At 36.3% G+C, this 25933-nt stretch overlaps 1 protein-coding gene across 4 annotated transcripts in view; it reads left to right on the top strand.

The window, feature by feature from the left end:
* LOC150089389 (tyrosine-protein phosphatase non-receptor type 9-like) overlaps positions 1–25933 on the top strand; it is a 316237-nt gene that overhangs the window by 276564 nt on the left and 13740 nt on the right. For all 4 annotated transcript variants that reach the window (XM_090389348.1, XM_090389328.1, XM_090389331.1 and 1 more), the window contains 2 exons: positions 14814–15043; positions 22493–22700. In XM_090389348.1, coding sequence (XP_090245474.1) covers positions 14814–15043; positions 22493–22700 — 438 coding nt within the window. The remainder of the gene's footprint in view (positions 1–14813; positions 15044–22492; positions 22701–25933) is intronic.

A 25933-nucleotide genomic window follows, 5' to 3' on the forward strand; every position in this document is an offset into this window, starting at 1 on the left:
TGAGGATGTGTTCAAAGGGAACCAATGATGTCCATGAATATATACCACCACTGTCAGCCTATTTTTTTCCAATTGTGTGGTCTAGTTGCAGCTATTCACCAATTTGCAATTGAATACACACCCATTCATCAGCATGATGGAGCTGTAAATTTGTTTCGTCAGACCAGGTGACTCTTTTTTCCAGTCATTTTTATCCAGGAACAGTGCTTCCATGCATACTTTTTACTATTTATTATGCAAAACCTGAAAACTTCCTGGCCAGATATGTAACTGTGGAGGAAACATGGCTTCATCACTACCAGCCAGAGCCAAAACCACAATAAAAACTATGGAAGCTTGCTAATTCACCACTTCCAAAGAAGGTCAAGTCAATTCTGTCAGCAGGAAGTCATGGCATCTCTTTTCTGAGATTCAAAAGGGACAATAATGGTAGATTATCTTACATTCACACTAACTTAGCAACTAAATTACCAGATATCAAGTCATACAGGCTAGGAAAGATGACTAAAGTGTTTTGTTTCAGCAGAACAATGCACAACTGCATTAGCACCAATACATTTGATATGTATGTATTATAACGCCAGCATGTAGGCCAATGCATTATGGATTCAAGGCCATGCTGACTGTTGTCACCACTCCCATTATATACAGACTCTGCTGGCTTTGATAGATTAGTAAACACTTTAAATTCTGAGCAGTGAGGTCATTGATTGTGCGTAAGCTGTACAAATATTTTTCGCTGTGCTTTTATTAAAGATTATTTTTTAAAAACGTTACACCTTTATACGCAAATATGAGTGGAAATAAGAAATGTAATGGCGCCGAGTGTTCTTCTAGATCCAAACATCGAACGAGGTATGAAAGTAAGGCAGGCGTTGCAAAATGACATTCGATGTTATAAAGAGATGTATGCAGATAAAAAAAAAAGAAAAAAACAACTGTGCAAACTAAGCTGATCAGTTATTTTTCAAAATAAAAATACAGTACATACTTTACTTATATTCTTTTGTTGGTATGTACATACTGCAATAAAAATCATTTGTACTGTATTTACTAGTATTTTTTATTTTTATCATTTTAGTTTCTTTTTTTTTTTTGCAAGAATTTCGTGTGCATCGATTTATAGTAAACAAATACCTATATAGTTTTTGCAACTCGACCCATATAATCAAATTGTCGGAACACATTACATTAAAATACATACTAATAATACCTCAATCAGCACGGTTTTGCATAGCGCGGTATTTTTTTGGCACGAATTAACCGTGCTATGCGAGGTATTCCTGTAATGATAATAAAATAAAACAAACAACCCCATGTAGGTAACTATCCAACTATCCTTTGAATCTCCCCAAGCTGTTGGCTTTGCCCGTTTGTGGAGGCAACCTATTCCAGTAATCAACAACTTGCTGGATAAAAGACAACTTTTTGTAATCTGGTCTAAACCTATTCTCCCATAATTTGAATCTGTTCCCCATTTATGTTTTATTGTTATATATGAAATCATATATAACAATAAAAATTTCTCTCATTCATTTTTACTCTCTCCTCTCAGAGCCTTGTACACCTCAATCAGGGGTCCTGTAATATGCCTAGTTACCATCTCTGCTGCCCACGTGTTCAAGGTCTTTCCTCATATGGATGTTCCGTTGCCAATCTCACCAGGCAAGATGCCATTCTTTGGACCCTTACAAGAAGCTTAATGTCATTTTTTTATGTGTGGTCTTCATACTTGCACACAGTATTTTTTTTTAGTTCAATATTAGAATCTCCTTATGTAGTGGAATTATGGTAGCCCTATCTTTAAGTGTAAATGTACAATAAATCACAAACGGCACACTATAGGCCTTCCTTGCCAGCTCTCTATGCTGCTCAGAGGACTTAGTGTTCAAGTGTTGTAACTCCCAAATCCCTTTCTTTCTCTACCATTTTTAATTCCCCTCCTCCAAGTATGTATGTTATTTTAGGGTTACTATTCCCCATTTGTAAGACCTTGCATTTTGCTGCACTAAAACTTAGCAGCCACTTTTCTGACCATCACTGAAGTCTATACAAGTCATCCTAAAGAAATGCTATTTGGCACTGATCATTAACTATGCTACTGATCTTGGTATTATCTGCAAATTTTGACATCATGCCTTCTATCCATTTGTTGATGTCATTTAAGAAAATCAAAAACTCTTCTTACATTGGCCCAATCTGAAAACTACCATTAATCACAGCCCTTCACCTCCTGCCCTGCAGCTTCTGTTTAACTTGAGACTCAGAGGACATCTCCCATGCTTAATTAAAAACTTCTTGTCAAGCTGAACTCTTTTCAGGTATGATCCTCTCTTATGAACTTTTTTGCAGATAGAAGAGGTTCTGCAAGGATTAACATTTAGTGCCACATTATTTGCAATCAAAATGGACGCATTCACAAAACAATTACCACCAACATTGTCAAATGATCTTTACAAAAACAGCTTCAGTATCTCCTGCCATTCACAGAACATGAGAAAAATTCAAAGACAATTTGCAGGTTGCTATCAACAATATCATTGCATGGGCCTTATATTATGGTTTCCAATTTTCAACACAAAAAACTGTGTGCATTTTTGCCATAAACATGATCTTAATCTTGATCCAGAATTAAAACACAGTGGACAGTTCATCACTGTAAAACCTCATGTCAAATTTTTAGACTAATACTAGATGAGAAGTTGACCATTCTTGACACATCCACCTGCTGTGAACAGCTGTATGAAGAAGCTCAACGTGCATGCCTTGTTATCAACCTTTTGGAGAGTAGATTGCTCTACTCACTTCTAGTTATACTGTGCTGTTATATACGATCTAAACTGGATTAAGTTGCCGCAGTATATGATTCATCTAAGAAAAATACCCTTAAATGGTTGGACCCACTCGTTCGTAGTGCTATTCATATTACTTTAGGAGCTTTCTTTGCATCTCCTATCCTCAGTTTGTATGTAGAAGCTAATGAACCACCTCTGCCCACGAAGCTTCAACAATTAACATTACAATATGCATTTAAACTAAAATCTAAAATTCTTCCAAGATCATCCAAAGTGCCAGCCTTTATTTGTTCCTTGCTGTAAGGATCTGTATAATTTTCATCAAAGCACCAATACACCTATCGGAATTTGAGTGCAATTGTACAAAATCTGACCATAGACCATGTTGCCCTTATGCCAAAACGTTCTCATTCCTGGAGTATTTAAACACCACTTTGCGATCTTTCATTTTTGAAGTGGGGAAAAAAATAACCTACTTGCTCTTGGTTTCTGATAACTACATGTGGCCCACTTCTCAATTTGCCAGTCATGCACCAATTTTCACTGATGGCTCAAAATATGAAACTCGTAACAGGAGCAGCAGCAGTCTTTCCAGTATAACTCTGTCAAATAGACCCCCCTCCTGGAATACAGCATGTACTCTGCTGGAATTGTACGCAATATAATGTACTCTAGAATAACATATCTCATGACCAAACATCATCAGAAGTATTTTATATATACAGACTCCTAGAGTACACTAAAAGCTTTATAAAGTTAAAAAAAAATCACTCACTTCAAATTTTTGCCAGATCCAGTTTACCTTGTTGTCTTTGTTCAAAGAGAACTATGACATCCATTTTTGTTGGATCCCAGACCATGTCAGGATCAAAGAGAACGAACTGGCTGATCAAGCAGCAGAATTATCACTTTCTGTTAATTTAAACTTTCCCATTCCATACACTGATTATAAATACATTGATACAGGCACCTTTCATAATGGCAAACGTACTGGATTGAGCAAATTTCAAACTAATTTCGTTTATTAAACCAACAGTCGATCCATGGCAGTCTAGCACATGTAAAATCTCCCAAAAAATAGTAGTCCCCCTGATTCTGGATTGGTCATACAAATCTGACTCATTCCCACCTACTATGAACAGAGGAATCCCCACTATGTTTAAATTGCAATACCATTCTAACAGTAAAATATTTTCGCATCGAATATCCCCTCTTCAATAATGAGTGTCATTTGCACTTTTAAATCTTTGTGCCAAACAGGGGAACCATATACACTCCTGCAAAAGTTAATAATGAAAAAAATGTGAGTAATATTTTTTCCTTTTTGCAAGAAGTTAACTTTTGCTGTGCCATCTAGTTATGCTGCTGTTTTCTACTCTCACCTCCAAACCTTTTTAATGTAAACATGTATAAACTTCCTCAAGTGAGTTTGCCACTTCAGAGATTTGACTGCTTCTGTTATTCAAACTGGTGCGAAATGGTGAAACCCATGTTTAGTCTCTAGAGCAAAGTTTCCTGCATCCCCCTCCCCCCATACTTCTCCTTCAACCCATGCATGGTACTAGGTACTATAGGTTTTGATACCTTTCGTGTTTGGGGTTTTCATAAAAAAAAAAAAAAAAAAAAAACTGGTGCTTAGTAGCCCATGCACCACTAAGCCCTAAACCAAACCAGACCTTCCTTGCACTTCTGTGGAAAAATACCAGCATATTCCAGCTTTTACAGTAAATTTCATGCAGGACTGAGTCAAATGCTTTGCTGAAGTCCAAGTAAACAATGTTGATGTTATTTTCTATGTCCAGCTCATAAGTGACTATAAAATTAGCTTAACTAATTGGTACTAAAAAGAGTTCAGGGCTGAAAGCCTCAGCCTACAGGAAGTTTACTAGAAACAGGTTAGTTCATCTAGTAAATTTACATCATTTTAATTTGTAGAAAATCACAGAAGCATCATTTTAATTCGTAGTAAATCACTGAAGTAGGTGAAACGATGTCATTTTTGTTGCATCTCGTATTGTGAATGCCTTCACAATAAGTTGCCTGTTATTGCACTACCTCGAATAAGCAATGCTTACCCAGTAGAGAAGACTAGTGTTATTCTCAGCAGATACCACCACCCAAACCGCACTGTTTCAAAGGCCTCTTATCGGTGAGCAGGTAGGCATCCCAGTGATACAATGAATGATAATGCAGTTATGAAATTTAACTTCACAATATGAGAGATGCCAGACGGCATATGTTATAAAGTACTAAAAAGGGTTTAAGGTTGAAATCCTCAGACTACAAGAAATTTACTAGATGAACAAGTTAGCAGCAAAGCATCACATTAGTTTGTAGTAAATCACCAGGTGAAATGACATTGTTTTTTTTTGTTATATCTCATATTGTGAATGCCTTTGCAACAGGTTGCCTGGATATTGCATTACCTCAAATAAGCAATGCTTCCCCAGTAGAGAAGGCTAGTGTTACTTATTCTCAGCAGATACCACTACCCAGATGGCACCATTTCAAAACTTGTTGGCCTCTCGTTGGTGGTCAGGTAGGTATCCCAGTGATACAACAAGCGATATTGTATTGGGAAGTTAAACCTCAATTATGAAATTTAACTTCACAATATAACAGATGCCAGATTCTCAGCAGATACCACCATTAGCATTAGCATTAGCAGAGGCATATGATGCAAGAAAGCAAGCTTATTCAGCATCAGCCAAAAAAAAAAAAAAAAAAAAAAAACCACTCCCATTTCACCCCTCCGTTCGTTCGAAATACCTGTCCAGTTGAGCTTTAAATTTGTTTAGGCTATCAACTTCAACAACAAGTGATGGAAGTCGGTTCCACCAACCAACCCCCCGCTGGCCAAAGGCAAATTTCCGCACATCTATCCGACATCCGTCCTTCCTCAATTTGAATTTATGCCCTCTGAGGTGATTATTCTGAGAAAGATGAAGAATCCCATTGGCATTGAGCATGCTCAAACCATTCAAAGCCTTATACACCTCTATCAGATCACCTCGCCGGTGCCTAGTCTCCAAACTCTGTAATTTGCAAAACTTAAGCCTTTCTTCGTAAGAGCAACCCTTTGTTCCATTTACTAATCTTGTTGCCCTTCTCTGTACCCGTTCCAGCAGCTCTACATCCTTCTCGAAATGAGGCCTCCAGACCTGTATACAGTACTCAAGATGTGGCCTTACCATTGCCTTATACAAGGGAATAATCACCTCCTTATCCCTGCTAGAAAAATTCCTGTATATCATTGACAAGACACCATGAGCTACCCTTGCAGCTCGTCTGCACTGCTCAGAGAACTTCATATCTGCCTGCACAATTACCCCCAGGTCCTTTTCATTCTCCACCACTGTCAGTGTAGTACCGCAGAGTTGATACGTTGCTCTGGGGTTACTGTTTCCCATATGCAGCACTTTACATTTGTCAATGTTAAACCTCATTTGCCACCTCTCAGCCCATCTCTTCAACCTTTCCAGATCCTGTTGCAGCAGCATAGCGTCAGTATTGTCCTTAACGACCCTGCCAACCTTTGTATCATCTGCAAACTTGGACATTAAACTTGATATCCCATCATCAATATCATTCATAAACACCGAAAACAACAACGGACCCAACACTGAACCTTGAGGAACTCCACTAATAACATTAGTCCACGTTGAGCAGTGTCCATTGATTACCACTCTCTGTCTTCTGCCACTCAACCATCCCCTTATCCATAGCAGCAATTTGCCTCCAATGCCACACTGCTCCAATTTGTGCAGCAGTCTTCCATGTGCAACAGTATCAAAAGCCTTTCTAAGATCCAAATATATAATATCAAAGTTATTCCCTGCATCCAGTTCTTTTGTGACTACATCATAGTATCCAATCAAATTGGTCAGGCAAGACCTGCCCTTAACAAAACCATGCTGCGTCTGAGCTATAACTGAATTCTTGTCTAGATGATCCTGCAGTGCTTCTTTAACCAGTGCCTCCATTAATTTACCTGGAACAGAAGTTAAACTAACAGGTCTATAATTACTTGTGTCAGCCTTTGATCCTCCTTTGTGAATTGGGGTTACATTTGCACATCTCCAGTCTATGGGCACCTCCCCTGAGTCCAAAGAAGCTCTCATAATTATGGCTAGGGGTTTGCATACTTCCTTTGCTGCCTCCTTTAATATAACTGGATAGATCCCATCCACCCCAGGTGCCTTTTTTATGTTTATCCTCAACAATCTCTCCTCCACTTTCCTCTCAGTTATTACAAAATCATCCAGCTCACTGCCAATGTTTACTTTACCTACATCATTCTCCTTCCTGAATAACTCCTCATGCGTGAATGTAGATGCAAAATACTCGTTTAGATTGTTAGCCACCTGAGCAGGATCCTCAACTGTTGAACCATCAATATCCAGTGGACCAATCTGATTCATCCCTTTCCTTTTCGAGTTCAAGTATGTAAAGAACTCTTTTCTGTTTTTCTTTGCATCCTTTGCCAAGAATTTTTCATAGTCTGCCTTTGCCTGCCTAATCTCCTTTGTGACTTGGTTACAGACCAACTTATATCTATCATAGGCTTCCATGTCACCCATTAATTTGTATGTATCCCATGCATTTTTCTTCTCTGCCACATGTCTCATTAGTTCATCTGACAACCATTTAGGCCTAAACCTTGAACAATATTTCTTAGTTGGTATGTAAAGCCTGGTAGCCTCCAAGATTAGTTCCTTGAATGCTTCCCATTTTGAGTTTGCTGTTGGTAACATCATCAGTTGGTCCCACTGTATAGAATTTAAATACTGTCTCAGACCATCATAGTCGCCTTTACGAAAACAAAAACCCTTCCCTTTACCTCTGATGGTAGTTACCTCCTTGAGTAAATCCCACTTCAACACACTGTGATCACTGCCACCTAGTGGTTCATTTATCTGCAGGTTCTTAATGCATGAAGAATCACTACTGATAATCAGATCAAGAGTATTGCTCCCTCTTGTTGCCTCACGAACATGCTGATGTAGAAAACAATCATCCAATAAATCCACAAAAGCCTTGCTAGTGTGCGAGTGACCAACCCACAAATTCCAGTCAATATCTGGGAAATTAAAGTCCCCCATTATAAGACTCTCTGATTTACTGGCCCACTCTATTTCCCTGTACAATATCTTATTATACTCATCAGAGTCATTAGGCCTATAGCACACTCCTACTCTCAATTTTGATTTCCCTATGCTTATGTCACACCAAACTGACTCGACACTGCCCTGTCCATCGATGTCGACTGGCTTCACTTCCTTGGACTTTATGTGTTTCTTAATTAATAGCATAACCCCTCCTCCCCTCCTGTCCTGTCTATCCTTTCTATACACATTGTATTCCCCAAATTCCAGTTCCGCATTACTTATATCTGTGTGACACCACGTCTCTGATATCCCAACAATATCTGCCTTTGATGTTTTGAGCAATACCTCAAATTCATCAAATTTATTTACCAAACTCCTAGCATTGGTGTACACGCAGGTATACATGCACCTGTTTCTATTCTTAGCTACCCTAACACAACCCATGTGTTTACTTGTACCGCAGATGGTGTGCAATAGTGAAGTACTAAAAAGGGTTTAGGACTGATAGCCTCAGACTACAGGAAATTTACCAGATGAGCAATTTAGTGCAAAGCATCATTTTAGTTTGTAGTAAATTGCCGAAGTAGGTGAAATGGCATGGTTTTTGTTACATTTCATATTGTGAATGCCTTTACAATGAGTTTCTTGATATTGCATTACGTCAAATATGTAATGCAAGTAATATTAATCTTCTCTACTGGGGAAGCATTTCTTGTTCCAGGTAATGTAATTGTTGATGCTATCTTAATTAACCTTAATGGTACAGTGTACTCTGTTCCTTCCCTCTCTCATCTTTACTGGTTATGTGCCGTCAACTCCAGGCTCCTTATTCACCTTTAGGCTTGAAAGTTTTTCTAATAAATATTTTGAAATTTCAATATCTCTAATTTCATGCTTCCCATCTTCACTCACAGACCTCTCTCACTAGGAAGGGCTTTTCTTCTGTAAATATAAATGCAAAATATCTGTTTAGTTCATCCAAAATATCAGCTTGGTTATCTGAGACTTTCCCACACCCATTACACAAGGCTTGAAAAACTCCTTATCCCCATTCTTTGCTTTCTTAGCGATTGATTTCTCATGGTTTGCCTTTGCCAGCCAAACGTTTCAGTAGTACTGTTATACAGACCAATTTGTAGCTGTTGCAGGCTTCATTGTTTTTTAATCACTTTCTATCTTTCCCACACCATCTTTTTCTGCTCTGTTATAAACAGGTTAGCCTCTGTTCATCCATCTCAGCATCCTCCTCTTGCATATATTTTCTTAATGACCTACATACATTCAAGTTGTTTGTGATTATAGCCTTTTAAATTATACAATAATTCTGTGTATTGTGTTATACCCCAAGGGCTCGTATCTGGTGGGTATGAGCTTGGCACAACCAGGGGTCCTGAGCTGGATGTCATCATTCTTCTCTTTCTTGGTGATTCCTTTCTACTTCTCTCTCTCTCTCTCTCTCTCTCTCTCTCTCTCTCTCTCTCTCTCTCTCTCTCTCTCTCAGGGTAACAAGAATTTTTTTGGCTGGTGCAGCATAAGCCTCAGGCTTCCTTGCACCATATGGCTAATAATAATATTTCCTCAGTTGATAGAGACCATGTGGCACCTTAAGCTGTCATAATCTCCTTTCCCAAAATTAAAACCCATTCTTTTGCCTTTAACAGCAACTACCTCTCTCTCTTCTCATCATTCAACTTAAAACTTTGTGATCACTTCCTAATTGATTTAAAAATTTTGATCTCCATGGTGAGTTCCCTCTCACTTGCTCCATTCAATTAGGAACAAACTGATATCACCCATAATAAGACATTCACACTTTCTCACTCATTCCATTTTCCTGTAGAGGTTCTAATCTTAATCTTCATTCACACTCTTCCGGTCTGTAGATTACCCCCATTCTCATTATGAGGTAATAGCAGCTGCATTCCCCTTTTTTGCAAGAAAGTGTCTACAAAACTGGGATCATAAATCTGAAGCATTGCTGGAAAAAGTGCACTGAGTTACATGGAAACTATGTTGAAAAATAATGTAAAGTCAACAACAACGTGGCGCAGAAGGTAATGACACCTTCTGCACTAAGCTAGAAACTTATCAGACAACCACTGTCTTCTGACCCAAACTAATGTTTGTGTTCCTTAGGGTTCTGTTCTTTTACCCACTCTTATCCTCCATATTAATAAGCTAGTTCTGTTTACTAGAAATCTTCTTTGTAGTTTTGCTGATGATAGTAGATTGCATTTCAGTTTGACAGACCCTGTATGTTGATACAAATTCAGAAGAAAGTATCCCACAGAAATATGAGTTCTGTCACAAAAGTAATGACTGATTTTATAAAACATGATATTATTATTATTATTAACCATATTGTGCAAGGAAGCCTGAGACTTTTGCTGCACCAGCCAAAAAAAAGAAATCTGAGTTACCCCTGAGAGAGAGAGAGAGAGAGAGAGAGAGAGAGAGAGAGAGAGAGAGAGAGAGAGAGAGAGAGAGAAGGAATCACCAAGAAAGAGAATAATGGTGATATCCAGCTCAGGACCCTGGATGTGCCAAGCCCATACTCACCCAATGTGAGCCCCTGGGGGTAAATATGGCAGCACTATGCATGCATAATGCATATCAGTGTTGGTTGAATCCTCTACACAATGATAATAGCCACGTCTCATTGCTTTCAGTATGTGTCAAGCCATTGTGAAGTAAGCATCCACGTGTTTGTTGATTGTCTTACAAAAATATGGAATAGAAAAATATCGAGCAACATTACCCATCAGATTTTGCTTAAAAACTCAATGAAAGTGTGCCAGAAATATAGAAAAGGTTAAAAAGATCTTGCTTATGGAGATCAAGTTTTATCCTGGGCCCAAGTTTTCCAAGGCTCAAGGCCTTTTTGGAAAGATGTAAAGTGTTGAAGGTGAACCACATGCAGGGAGATCTGTCTCAACAATAGCAGAGGAGAATGTGAAGATGGTAAGGGCTCAGACCATTGGCTGACTGTAAGATTGATGGCAGGTGAGTTACCAAGCTGCCAAGGCAAATGTTCTTCCAATCTCACTAAAGAACCAAAGCAAAATTGGAAGAACATTTGCCTTGAGCTCCTGAGTCACATTGAAACTGAGCCAGAGTTCCCTCGGTGAGCAATAACAGGTAACAAAGTATAGATTTTTGAGTATGATCCAGAAACAAAAGGTACAATGCAAATTTACCACGCCTGAAGAACACATGAATGAGCAAATCCAGAATCAAAATCTTGTTAATCTGTTTTTTGATCAGCATGTAGTGGTGCACAAAGAGTTCATGCCTGAAGGTAAAACTGTCAATCAGACTTTCTATCGAGAAGTCCTTGAACAGCTATGAAAAAGGATTTTGTGTCAAGGCTTTGCCCTGCCACTTCTGTTATGGAGTTTTTGGCTTCCAAAAACATTCCAGTACTCCTCCCCAGTATTCCCTGATCTGTCACCATGCAACCTTTTCCTTTTTCCAAAGATAAATAATTGCCTGAAATGACATCATTTTGGTAAAATCAGCAACAACATCCACAGCACTGTAACCGATGCACTGAAAGACCTCACAGAAGAAGACTTCCATCACTGTTTCTACGGATGGAACAAATATCAGAGGTGTCTTCCCAAGGAAGCTAATTTAAAGGAAAAACCTTCAGTTGTAGAAACTTCTACGGTAAAATTTTTTATAAAATCAGTCTCATTAATTTTGTGGCAGACCTCATATCTGTGGAAATCATGCATCAGAAATTTAATGTCTGTTTAGTAGCCAGTTAAGAAAGTTTTTAAGTGAAGGGACGATCAAGTTTCTCTACTTGTCAGGTAGAAATAATTGGATGACAACAATAAAAGCATTTTTTATTTTTCAACATAGTTTACTGCAACACTAATACACTTTTCCCAACAATGTTCCAATGCTTTAATTCCTGCCAAAAAAAAAAAATAAATAAAATAAAAATTATTGTAGTTGGCTATCCAACCAGATGCCCATAGCATCCAGAGAATCATATTCAAATTGCCTACCCTGAAGGATCTCCAGATTTGGAAATAAATGAGTCTCTTGGGAGCTAAATCTAGGTTGGATGAGGTACCAATTCAAATGATACATGTGAAATTCCAATGAGAAATTTGTGTGCAGGGGTATTATTCTGATAAGAGAGCATGCTTCTTTTTTTTTTTTTTAAAGCATTACATAATTTGTGGATTAGATCAGCCAGCCTAGTGCTGAGCTTTATAATGGTTTGGCTACGTTCAAGGTAATCAATGAGGACAACACTGAGAATCCTCCCAAAAAAATTATACCATCACTTTGTTTGCTGATGATTGCACCCTGAATTTTTTTTGAGGGTGGCATTTGAATTTTTGAATTAAATTTTTTTTTTTTTTTTTAAATTAAAACTACCTTTTGACCTGTCACTGAGAAAATGCATATTTAAAAACTGCAAACTTCAGTGTATGCTGGGATTAGATGTGAGCTTGACAGTAATAGGAGCACTTGCTGCATGAATGTGTAATCAATGCTGCAATCAATTTGCATCAATGTTGTGAAGTCAGAGGGCATTATTGATTGGAAGAAAGTGCACGGCAATAAAGTGAACTTGGTATCAATAACTGAAGACGACATGTGTCAGTCAACGTGTGCATATTATTAAGTTTAACTTACCATGAATTAATCACAATTATGCAGTGATTAACAGACATGGAATTTTAGAAGATTTTGGATTTTCTGTGGAGAATTCAAAGAAAACTGGTTTGAACTGTGTGGAGATGGAATAGATGAAACACAGATTGCTAAAATATTGTTGAGGTCAAATCAACTGTGTATGACTGAGTCCAGATTAAGAAATTTGTGGTAGATTTTCAAAAAATTATAGATGTTTGTATGTAGCACAGTTTGTTGAACTGGAAATTGGAGTAGTTACTGTCATCGGCAGAACTACATATAGGATTTCTAGTCAGTGGGAGAAGATTATTATGTAGTGGAGAAAAAGATTGGGCAAAAGAGAGAATCTTTGGGAACTTCAACATTAGTTGAGAAGTTAAAAGATAACTCTCTAAATATTGTTACATAATTTGAGCTGTCAGAAGGGGAAACCAGCTACTTATTTTCAGAAAATGAAAGGTATATAAGATGGAAGATTATTTAGAAAACCTTTGTGCATAACAATTGTAAAACAATTGAAAGCTTTAAAAATATTGAGGGCAACTACTTGAATTTGTCCATGGAATTTCATCCAGAGATGAGTAGCATAAGCCAAGGTATCACCAGTAGATCAGCACTGACAGAATCCATATTGGCAACCATTAATCAGATGGAAAGTGTCAAGTTGATGTAAGAGTTGGTGAGTGGCAGATATTTCCATCACTTTGGAAAGAGTTGCGATAAGTAAGATGTTAATGGGAAGCAATCAATTTGTACCCTTTTTAGGATTTGGCTAGATAACCTGAATCCTTCTAAAACCATCTACTCACTTAATTCTGTTGCAAAATAGTCTTCTATTGACTTGCTCATCTTCAACAATATTTACAGTTGTAGACAAAGCTGTATACTTCTACTTGGGATACTATGCCTCTTAATCTTTATTATTGGAAACCTCACAAATATTCTTCTACATTGTAAAAAATACTTACTCTCAGTTTTAGTTTGTTTTTTTTCAAAGAGCTGGTTATTTGTTGTTTGTTTGTTATTTGGTTTTTAGGAGCATTAGCAACTAAGGCCATATTGCTCCGGGATATGCGGTGGTCATTCCCTGACCTTTCCACATCCTCCGTATTTGGTGGTGATGGGAAAGAGCTGGTGAATATTTACAAATCAAAAATATGCCCTACCATGAAATATCATTCCTGCATCTGTAGTGTGCTAAATGAACTTAAAAGTGCCTCCAGTCCAGTCACACAAGCATTTAGTTTCCACTGCATGTTTCTACAGATATTTCCATGAGTATTGTTCCTCTAAATTAGTTCTGTAATTCTACTTCTCTGTTCCAAATTAGTCTTAACCTCTGCATCAACTAGTCAATGAGGTTAACAATTCAGCTCCAAAATCACAAAGCAGAGTTATTCATTTCCTCATTTATTCCCTTCTGTTTCTATTCCTTAAAAATATTCTTGTTTGTATCCTGGCATGACCATCAGTTGAAAGGAATTTACAATAAATCATGAATACAATCATTAATCGTATTTAGCAATCACATGCTTGAACCACAGTCCGCTCAAAGAGTGTGTGCTACAGCACTCTCATTCCTGACCATTCGCCTATATAATACAACCTTCCTTCTTATTATTATGTATTTCCCTGAAATTACAATCTAGGAACTCAGTTCAGCATGAACAAGTATTTTCGGTCTTCTTAACACACACACACACACACTGTAGTGAAGTACTTAAGTACCAGTACAGAAAGGGGGAGGGGGGAAGAAAAAAGAAGATTACCTGTGGGTTGTTTACAGTCCTCAAACATTTGTTGTGTAGCTTAAGTGTTATGAACTGTTATAACTTCATATGTGTGAAATACCTCTGAATACTTTAAAGGGGATAATGCCGAATTTCATAAAATTTCAATAAAAATCCTTGAATTATATGATGGAGCTTGCTGATGTGAAGATTGGGTATGCAGTAACTAAACTGTTTAGTATGTCCTAGTTGTGCACTTTTTATAATAAGTACAGTCCATAAAAGCTGTTAATAAACCTGTGAGCTTCTGAAAGGTGCTGCTGTAGCCTGCAACCCTTTGTGCTAGTTTGGAATCCCTACCGTAGATCCTAATAAATTACATATAAATAATAATTTAAAGAATTGCTCAGTTTGACATTGCTCACTAACACAGATGGGATTTGTTTCAGTACTTTATGTAATTTTTTTCTAAAATAAGTATCAATGTTTTCCACCCCAATTCTGATTGGATAATTTTTTTTAAGGACCTCTTCCAAAGACATTTGCAGATTTCTGGCGAATGATATGGGAACATCAAGTAGCCGTCATTGTTATGACTACAAAAACCATAGAACGCAGTAGAGCTAAATGTGGACAGTATTGGCCAAAGGATGAAGAAACTTGTTCTGAATACGGCGTTTTTCAAGTGTACAACAGTGGAATAGAAGAATATGCAGATTACATATTTACTAGTCTAATTGTTACAGACACCAAGGTGACTTTTGGATATTTCATTTAAGTTGTAAATAAGAAATTGCAGTTAAATTGTGAATTTTTTTCAGTTATTTATATGAAATTATATGTATGCTTGTCACAATGTAGTACAAAACAGAATTAATTTTTATAGGTAAATTGTAATCAGCTGGATTATGTCCTACCATAATAACTCTTTTGCCCTTAAAGTACAATGTTAATTTTTAAATATGTTAGTTTAATATAAATATACGTTAGTTTAAATTTTTAAATGTTATGAGCCTCTTGCAGATTATCTCAATCTCAGTTATGTAATGCTTCATATTTTTAGACATAAAGGCTCATCTACAGAAAAATCACAGTAGAATAAAAATAGCATAAAACAAATTTTGTAAAATTGTTACTTTTATAACCACATATTTAATTCACGTTGCACAACATTTACTAAATTTTTATGCCTCAGGCTAGCTATAAAAGAATTAACCAGTTCATAAAAAAAAACTCAACAAATACAATGAAATTTATGACTACCAACTCCAGATTTATGATGGAGGATCAGTCTTTTTTTACCCAGTTTGACACCTTTTCCGTCACACTGTTGTAATATAGTGGTGACAGAGTATCCGTGTCTCTTTGCAAAAATTGTGGGGGTTTTTTTTTCCCCACAAAAAGAATAGTTACATTAAAATTTGAATTTTTAAAATTTTTTATTCCATTTCTGCTTTATTTTCTGTATATTTATTATCAAATTGGCCATCAGGTGTGTTAGTCTATGCAGCAAAATAGAAAAGTGGGATAATAACTTGATTTTCTATGTATTGTGAAATCTCAAAAAGTTAAGTTTGAATTTTTTTACTGTGTACATTTGATTTTTCAATTGGAAAATCAAATGTACTGAGGGAAATGTAATGAAATCAGTAATTGGCAAACAAATAAGCATAAGGACAGCATGCAATGCATTGAAAGAAATGCAAAAATTAATGTAGCATTTCATACTGACAAGGATGTCATACATTCTGACTACTTATGTGCATCTTTTGTCATAGAGCATTATCTTCCTTTTAGTTGTTCCTCTGATCATCTAAGTGTAAAATCTCACTTAGATTATCAGAAATATATTTCCCAATAGTGAAATAGCAAAGAAATGTGGCTGTGAAAAAACAAAAACGTACATTGTTAGTGAAAATGCATGGACTGGAAAAGAAGTTAGCAATGGCTCTGAAAAATGGGTCATTTTTGATCACTACAAATGGCAGTAATCAAAGCAAACTATATTTTGCTTCAATGTTTTTGAATCAATTCCAAGCTATATACCATTAATGAACTTTTATAATTACAAAAAAAAAAAAAAAAAAAAAGTTCAAATCAAAAACATATTGCTCTCAGTGCCAACATTAGTAGATGACTCTATAGGGTAGAATGTTAGAAATCATCTGAACAGCATTGATAATACGCCTGTTATGGTATAGTATGCCTGAAAACTCAAGTAGCAATGGTATTAAAATAGGAAATTGATCACTTGGTGGTAATAGGCAGCCCTTGTCAATTAATAAGAATTAACTTTGATTTAAATCTAGTAGCATAGTTATTAATTTAGTTATATTTATTCTTTACTCGGCCTTGTAATTGCATAGAAAACCACAATCAACTTCTGCTGGCATTATATTGAGAGTAGCGTTCGAATTCTGCCGCCATTGTTTTCGTATCGATATAGCAGATACTGGAAGTTGCTATGTAACTTGTAGCAGGGTAATCAGTATCAGTAGAGGATTATAAACTATAAATTATACACTACTTACTTGTTTCAATAATTTAACTTGTCACGTAGACCGTAACATACGACAGTAATATTCATAGAACTTTTAGAATCCAGGATTTGGTGTCGATATATTGCAAATAGTAGTGCAAGATTCGAACCATGTAGATGGCAATAGAGAGCTAAATTTTATTATCTATTATAACAACTTAGATTTTACGAGCGCAAAGTTTTAACGTAATACATATGCCCACTTAGATTTTATAAATGTAACGTTATAACTTAATACATATAACTAGACTTGATAGGAGATAAGAAATTCATATAATGTTAAGCAAAAGGCTCAAGGTAGTGGAGTGCTGTGGCTCAGAGGAGAACTGTAAGGGGGAGTTGTCCTCTGAATCACAGCCTTTTGAAATGTATTACTTGTGTGGAGCTCTCAGGAACGGGACATAATGCCAAGGGGGATGCTTTGTGTGTGTGTGTGTGTGTGTGTGTGTGTGTGTGTGTGTGTGTGTGTGTGTGTGTGTGTGTGTGTGTGTGTGTGTGTGTGTGTGTGTGTGTGTGTGTGTGCGCGCGCGCTCAATGGAAGTGTAAGGAATGTGGGGAAGTTTGGCAGCAACTCAGCATTGTTATGGGCCTTTATGAGAGCTTGAACATGATAGATGCCCTCGAAGGAAATAAATTGATGGGATCATCAAGCTCTCAGCTGCTTACATCAATGCCAGAGCTTGCACTTGAACATCAAGCAATGCAAAGGCAATCCCCAAGGCAGAATACACTGGTCCCACAGGAACTAGTTGTTGTCGGTGACTCTATTGTAAGGGAAACGGGGAATATATTGTGCAAAAAGGATAGGTGGATCAGGATGAGGGCATGTTTGCCAGGGACAAAAGTTGATGACATTGTAGAGCAGATATCTTTTAAGGGCACAAAAGATGATATTGTACAAGTTGGCACTAATGACATTAAGAGTAGGGGAACAGCAGAATCAATCTTGAAAAAACAAAGCCACGGTTAGGGTTGAATTTGAAAGTGTGTGTAATTCTGCTCACACATAATAGGAGGGACTATATGATGAGAGCATTATCAATCAATTTGGCCCTGGAGAGATTGTGCAAGGCTCATGGGGTAGAATTTTTCTAAGGGTGGTGTGTGCTTGTTAACAGAAGAGACTGGTTCTACAGGATAGGATACACTTAAATAGAAAGGGTGCAAGAATATTTGCTGAAGATATCAAGGCAGTGTTAAGCGAGTCAGAAAACTGCTAGTTTGGGGGATACTTGGACTAATAGATTAACAGTAGCCTCTGACAGAGTTGAAACTGATTCTTGCACTGCTTCTATTGGAATGAGCAGCAGCCTGGAATACAAGGTGGGTGCTAGGGATTTCAGGGTCTTCTGGGAGTCATCGCTGAACAAGTAAATACATGGGCTGTATTAGGATAGCTAAGAATAAGAACAGGTGCATGTATACTTGTGTATACACAAATGCTAAGAGTTTAGTAAATAAATTTGATGAATTTGAGATACTGATCAAAACATAAAATTGTTAGGATATCAGAGATTTGGTGACACACAGACATCAGAAATGCAGAATTGCAATTTGGGAAGCACAATGTGTACAGATAGGAAGGGAGGAGAGGTTATGCTTTTAGTTAATAAACACATACATAAAATCTAAGGAAGTGCATCCAGTTGACATAGATAGACAGTGCAATGTTGAGTTAGTTTGGTGTGACATAAACACTTGGAAAGGGAAAAACAAGAGGAGTGTGTTATAGGCCTAATGACTCTGATGAATACGAAGAACAACTGTACAGAGAAATAGAGCAGGTCAGTAAATAATATTGTCTTATAATGGGGGATTTTAACTTCCCAGATATTGACTGGAACTTGTGAGTTGGTCACTTGCAAAGCTAGTGACCAACTCACCACTAGCAAGGCTTTTGTGGATTTACTGGATGATTGTTTTCTGCAGCAGCATGTTCAAGAGGCAACCAGAGGGAGTAATACTCCTGATCTGATTATCACTAGTGATTCTTCATGCATTAAGAACCTGCATATAAAAGAACCACTAGGTGTCAGTGATCACAGTGTGCTGATGTGGGATTTATTTAAAGATGTAACTACCATCAGGGGTAAAGGCAATGGTTTTTGCTCTCATAAAGGTGACTACAGTGGTCTCACATAGTTTTTAAATTCTATACAGTGGGATCAACTGGTGTTACCAACAGCAAATTCTAACTGAGGATCATTCAAAGAATTAATTTTGGAAGCTACTAGGCTTTTCATACCAACTAAGAAATATTGTGCAGGGTTTAGGCCTAAATGGATGTCAGATGAACTAATGAGGCTCGTGGCAGATAAGAAAAATGCACAGGATGTATATAAATTAACAGGTGACACAGCAGCCCACAGTAGTTATAAGCTATTCTGTAATCAAGTCACAAGGGAGGTTAGGCAGGCGAAGGCAGATTGCGAGAAATCTTTGGTAAAGGATGCAAAGAAAAGCAGAAAAGAGTTCTTTACTTATGTAAACTCTAGAAGGAAAGGGATGAATAAGGTTGCTCCACTCAATATCGATGGTTCAACTGTTGATGATCCTGCTCAGGTAACTGACAAACTGAATGAGTATTTTACATTTACACATGAGGACAATGTCAGAAGTTTATCAAACTCTGGCAAGGAACTAAATGGTTTGGAACTGAGAGCAAAGTGAAGGAGAAATTGTTGAAGTTAAACATAAGAAAGGAACCTGGGGTGGATAGGATCTATCCAGTTATATTAAAGGAGGCAGCAAAAAAAAGTAAACAAATCCTTAGCCATAATTATGAGAGCTTCCTTGGAGTCAGTGGAGGTTCCCATGGACTGGAGATTTGCAAATGTGTTGTCCCCAATTCACAAAGGGGTTTCAAAGGGTGACACGAGTAATTACAGACCTGTTAGCTTAACTTCTGTTCCAGGGAAATTAATGGAGGCACTGGTTAAAGAAGCACCACGGGATTGTCTAGACAAGACTGCAGTTATAGTTCAGACAGCATTGATTTGTTAAGGGGTGAAAAATTTATTGTTTTCACATAGTAAAGATGGGAACATGAAACTTGATATTCTCTCATGATGGCCACATCACTGTGGGAAGCAAGATATGTGGTTTCAAATTTTGCATGCTGTCAAACATGCCACATTCAAATTATATTTTGAAATAAACCTGAAAATAGAAGTAGCTAATAATATTGAAAATATGTAATTTATTTATTTTTTTAATAATATTTATAGTTAGCAAAATATGTATGTGCAGATGTACATGTTAAAATTTCATGTACTTAAGTCTTTTAACACTTTTGGTGCTTCTGGTAATTTTTTTTTATTTTATGAAAATCCCAAACATGAAAGGTATCAAATCCTATAGTACTTAGTACTGTGCATGAGATGCGTTGAAAGAGACAAAATGGGTAAGGAATGGATTCCGAAAAACTTTGCTCTTGTAACTAAACATGGGTTTCACCACTTGAAACCTCCAATAAGCAAAGCAATGGTAATGCGCAGGTTGATGAGAGTCATTTACTGCCTATTATTAGTATTAATGTATATTATATTATATTATAGGTGCTATTTTATATTAGTATTAGTAGTGGTACTAGTTACTATTAATACTAGTAGTACCATGCATGGGTTGAAGGAGAAGGGAGGGGAATGCCGGAAACTTTGTTCTACAGACTAAACATGGTTTTCACCACTTCATGCCTCCAATAAGCAAAGTGGTGGTATTGTGTTGATTGATGAGAGTCATCTACTACCTGGAGATATGATCATCAAACAATACCACAAATGATGTATGTGGGTGCTGTAAAAGTAAAGGCACATGAAATTAACAACTGCTCAATTCTCTTAGCACACTCTGGGATATATATAATGCTTTGTTTTTGTTTATAGCTTTGGTATTAAATTTTATTCATTATTCTCTCTTGAGGTGAGTTGAGATTATGTATGTGGAATAAACATATTTTGAGGTCTGTTCTCAATTATAGCTTAGCCCAAAAAGAAATGTTCACTTTTAGTTTGAATTCTCAACTATTTCTTTTTGACCATTAATTACGAATTTTCATAATATTGACCAAAAAAAAAAAAAAAAATTACAAAAATTACAGAACACTGAATGCACTCTCTCAAATATAGACAGACACAAATGTCCTAAAATGGAAGAGAATAAGAGGCAAATATTTCTATTTTATATCTAAAAATGGGGGGGGGGGGGGTTGAAATTTTCAGCAGAATTGTTATTATTATTTTTATTTATTATTTTGTTTTTATTTATTTATTTTTTTATTTTCCAAAATAAAATGAATAAAACAGAAGCATGTTTTAAAATTTTTAATTCTTTATTAGCAGTTACAAGTACATGATAAGCACTTAATAAGTACTGCAATCCATTCAGAAAAGTTGAAATATTGACATTATTTAAGCAGAAGGTTTTTAATTCATGTTACATTTTTTAATTAAATGTAATTTCTGTACAGCACTGTACAGGTACTCATGGGGCTCACATCTGGCTTGGCACACCCAGGGTCCTGAACTTGATATCATTATTCTTCTCCTTCTTGGTGATTCCCTTCTGCTTCTGACTCTCTCTCTCTCTCTCTCTCTCTGTAATTCAGAATTTTTTTTTTTTTTTAGCTGGTGCAGCATAAGCCTCAGGTTTCCTTGCACCACATGGCTAATAATAATAAGGACATTTCCCAGGTGAGGCCACAATTTTGGAAGAAAGTCAGCTGGTTCTTGTTGGCAACAATGCCCTTGCCCATTCCAAACGCATTGTGAAGCCATTTCTGACAAAACATGGTGTCAACCATCCTCCCAATCTAGCACCAGTGGACTTCTTCCTCTTTTCCAAGGTGTAAACTGCCCTCAGAGGAAAGAGATTTCAGAATGTTGAGGACATAAAGAAAAACATAACTGCTGAACTGAATATCATCTCTTTGAACTCCTTCACTGACTGTTTTCAGAAACTTTTAGAACAGTGTAATAAGTGCATTCAGTCAGTGGTTGATTACTTCGAATAAAACTAAAACCATTTTTGAGATCCTTCACTTAATGTTCTTTTTATTGCACCAGTCTGGGAACTTTATTGTTATTTCTCACGTATGTGTGTGCACACACATGCGCGCGCGCACACACACACACACACACACACACACACACACACACACACACTTAAGATTATTTGTACACAATAAACAGAAATCTATGCACATGGGCACATTTAAAAGTTTGAGAGCTTAAAAATAAACAGGGAAATGGAAGAGCTTAATAGGTTCATATTTATATTTTATGCCTTAGGAGTTTTTTTTTTTTTTTTATTTATTTCATCACAATTGTTTTGTTTTGATGAAATATTGATATTCTCCAAGCGGAATGCAAAAAAACCCTAAATGTTTTCTAGAAATTAAAAATAAATCGGTCACCTGTGAGGTATCTGGTTACCTTACATATTTGCTACATTTTGTTAATGGAACAAGGGAAAAAAAAACACTTCCACCACACTCGTTGCTGCCTGTTTGCATATAATCATTTGGAGGAGCACATGCAATTGTCATGATAAATAAAATGAAAAGTAAGATTAAAATTAACTTAATTGATATATTTGCTTTGCTATTTGTTATACTATTAGGGTTTTTTTTTTTTTTTAATTGGAAATTTCCATTCTCTTTAATAGTCCGGAACTTCTGCAAAAGTGGTGCACATGCAGTTTACTAGTTGGCCTGATTATGGTGTGCCTTCATCAGCATTTGCAATGTTGGATTTCAGAGATAAAGTACGAGAACATCAGGCTCAAGCTGTAGCAGCAATAGGAACCAGATGGCATGGACATTCGTTGGGTCCACCTATTGTTGTACATTGTAGTGCTGGAATTGGTCGTACAGGTAAGAATAAACTTTTGGATGTAGTACATGAATCTCATAACTGCATTTATATTGCATTACAAAGAAATTAATTCCTTCTAGAAAATTATTGTCCTTTTATTTGTAATGTACTACAGAGGAAATTTACACTACTAGTGCTGCTTATGATGAGAAAGATAAATGTGAGTTTTCAAACTTCAGTTTGTAGCAAAGCAAAAAGACATTTAAAGTCCTCTCTTATTAATGTTCTTAAACCAGTCTCTGCCCCCTCCCTCCCTTACCAGATTGCATAATGGTCATTCCATGGCCTTTAACAATAGTACTAAGCTCTTTAATTTTAACATTTTAAAATTACAGCTAAGAACATGTAACTTCTGAAATTTGCATTTAAGCTTTAATAAAAGAGAGTTAATTGCAAATTGAAAGAGTTATGTAGTAATCTCTCACACATATTAATGAAAAAATATATAAATATCAATTTATTTACTTGACAAAGCCAAAAGGGTTTGTCAAGTAATATGAATATGGTATAAAGCTAAACCTATACACAAAAGGTACAAATAAACAGGATGTAATTATGCAAACAAATATAATATAAAAGAACATAGTTTATAAAATAATGATATAGAAATAATAAAAACAAAACCTGCATGGAATAAATTAATATCAACTGTTTACATCTTTACTTGGGACTTGAACTCATCAAGTTGAAGACTCATTAATAAATACACCAAATTGATCAGGCTGTTGAGTTCTGACAATTAACCCCTTTCCGGAACATTTTTTTTTCCCTGAAAATGTGGCATAACGGATCGACTTTTTTTATTTTACAGATTAAAAGTATGCATCATGCGAATATACTCATTGTATAATTTTTTGTGTTTTTTATAAATATTTTAGTAGAAAATACATGGGAGTAATTAACCCATTTCGGCTATCCCGAATTATCTCATGTATTCCAAAAAGTTTGCAAATTATACAGATTTTTTTAATAAATTAGCACTTGAGCTAAAAGAAAGGGACAGCAAAACACTCTTCACTACTCATTTTATAAATAAATTTAAAAAATCAAGTGGAATGCATAAGCAGTAACCTCCTACCACAAACAATAATCGTGAACTAACTACATTCTGACACATGGCTGCCACAAGTGGATAGGCGATGTAAGCGTCACTTACGAGCAGCAGTTTAAGAGGGTGCTGAAATATTTTTCGATATTTTCTAATTGGCTAATGCTTATCAGTATTCAGCATTTAGGATGGAAAATTTTATTTTGCTTACTGGCAGCACATAGGAAGGCACACTACTGTTCTGACATTGCTGTACAATGAGTAAATATAAGTAAAATGAAAGCCAGCCGTCTGCTGCCAGACATAAGAAAATCCTGAGAAATCTCAGGATTTATCTGGCTAATAAAAATTAGCAAGATTAAATGCCCGAGAAAATACGTTTCAATCCTAAATTTGGAGGTATTATTGTTGCTTTGGGTATTATTGTATTCCGAGATATTTCGTGTAGTTTAAAATAGTTTTTAAAACTAAAAACGAGATATCTCGGGATAATCTATGAAGGGATTAACCAACTTCTGGGAAACTTGTTATTCTCCAAATGGCCATTTTTAATGCAGATTTGCACCCCATCTGTGTGAGAACTAGGTATGGAAAAATTGAATCCAACAACTTTCAAGTAAATCTCACTCATATTGAACTAGGCAAAAGAAACCATTTTATTCCAGGAAATATCATCACTAAAAGTTGGGGGGAAGATTTAAATATAACTTAAATTTATGCAAGGCAAAACAAGATAACAGTGATGGAATGAGTGCTTGTCAGCTCTTTTTGCTTAACAGCATGAAAAGCAGAAGTAACAAGATTAAGAAAGTTAAAAGTTAAGAAAGAGAAAATGTATTACTTGAATTATATAGGATCATAACCACTTTTCATCCCTACTAATTTTGGCATTAGTGAAAAATTGCTAATTTGAAATCTAATTAATATTTTAAGTATACGATAAAACGAATTTCAGTAAAACCCCATAAATCCAGCATCCTCAGGACTCGTTGTTGTTTCTTATTTTGGATTTTAGTAGCATTAGCAACTAAGGCCATATTGTTCCGGGGGTATGCGGTGGTCATTCCCTGACCTTTCCGCATCCTCCGTATTTGGTGGGCACGGGCTCAAACCCCCCGGTCTAATCAAGAAGCGTATGCTAGGCACTGCTGCTCCTGCCCACCTGGCTGTGGAGGCATCCCTCCTCATGACTCAGCAGATGGCATATTTTTGAAAATTCCAGTTTCCTGAAGGTTATGCACATAGCCTTAAATCAGGATAATTTATTTATATTAGCTTATTGCAGTGTTTCTCAACCTGTGTGCTGCAGCACATTAGCGTGCCACAAGTATGCTTCAGGTGTGCCGCAGAAAATGCAAATAGGAAAAAAATTAATAAATCCAAGTTTTATAATAAAAATTAATTCAAGTAAAAAAATTTGTTTATTTACACTGCACCAATCCCAGCCCCTTCCAGCAGTCATTGTGACATCACATTTTGATTACTAGTACTAGATCTGTTCACATTTAATCCTTTATTCACCTTTTGTTTCCTAGTAGTACATCTGTTCACTTTTATTCAGCCATTCTTATAATTTCAGAGACTTTCCCAGGCACCCTGCAGTTGTATAAGTGCAACTTGTAAGCAGCATAGTAAGAAATTTCCTTTGTGTTTTTATATCTCTAAAACGTTGTGTTCAGTTAATTTGTACAGAACGGGTATTTTTGATTAACTGTATTAGTACATTCTAGAAATAACTTTAATTTTTTTAGAAATTATTAGCGATGGATAAATTTTTAGTGAAAGGAAATCAGAAGAGGCAAATTGATAACAACGAGCTTGGAGAAAATGACAAACAAAAATGAGCAAACATCAAAAAAGAAGAAAACATGTCCTAAATATGAGGATTATTTGGCAATGGGATTTTCGTATACTGGTACCCAAGGTTGTCCTATACCTTTATGTGTGGTATGTGGTTTAAAATTGTTGAATAAATCAATGGTGCCGAGTATGTTGCAGCGTCATTTTTCTACATGCCACTACTACTACTACTACACAAGAATTTATCATCCGAAACTGTGGAGTATTTTAAGACTGCTAGTCTCTACTAGAAAGCAAGGTACAGAATTTTATAATATGGCTAAAATATCTGATAAAGCGCAAGAAGCTATTTAGTAGCCGAACAGGTGACAAAAAAAAAAAGAA

This window comes from Mastigoproctus giganteus, chromosome 2 (assembly GCF_048544385.1).
Source record: "Mastigoproctus giganteus isolate SK-2022 chromosome 2, ASM4854438v1, whole genome shotgun sequence".
Taxonomy (NCBI): Eukaryota; Metazoa; Arthropoda; class Arachnida; order Uropygi; family Thelyphonidae; genus Mastigoproctus; species Mastigoproctus giganteus.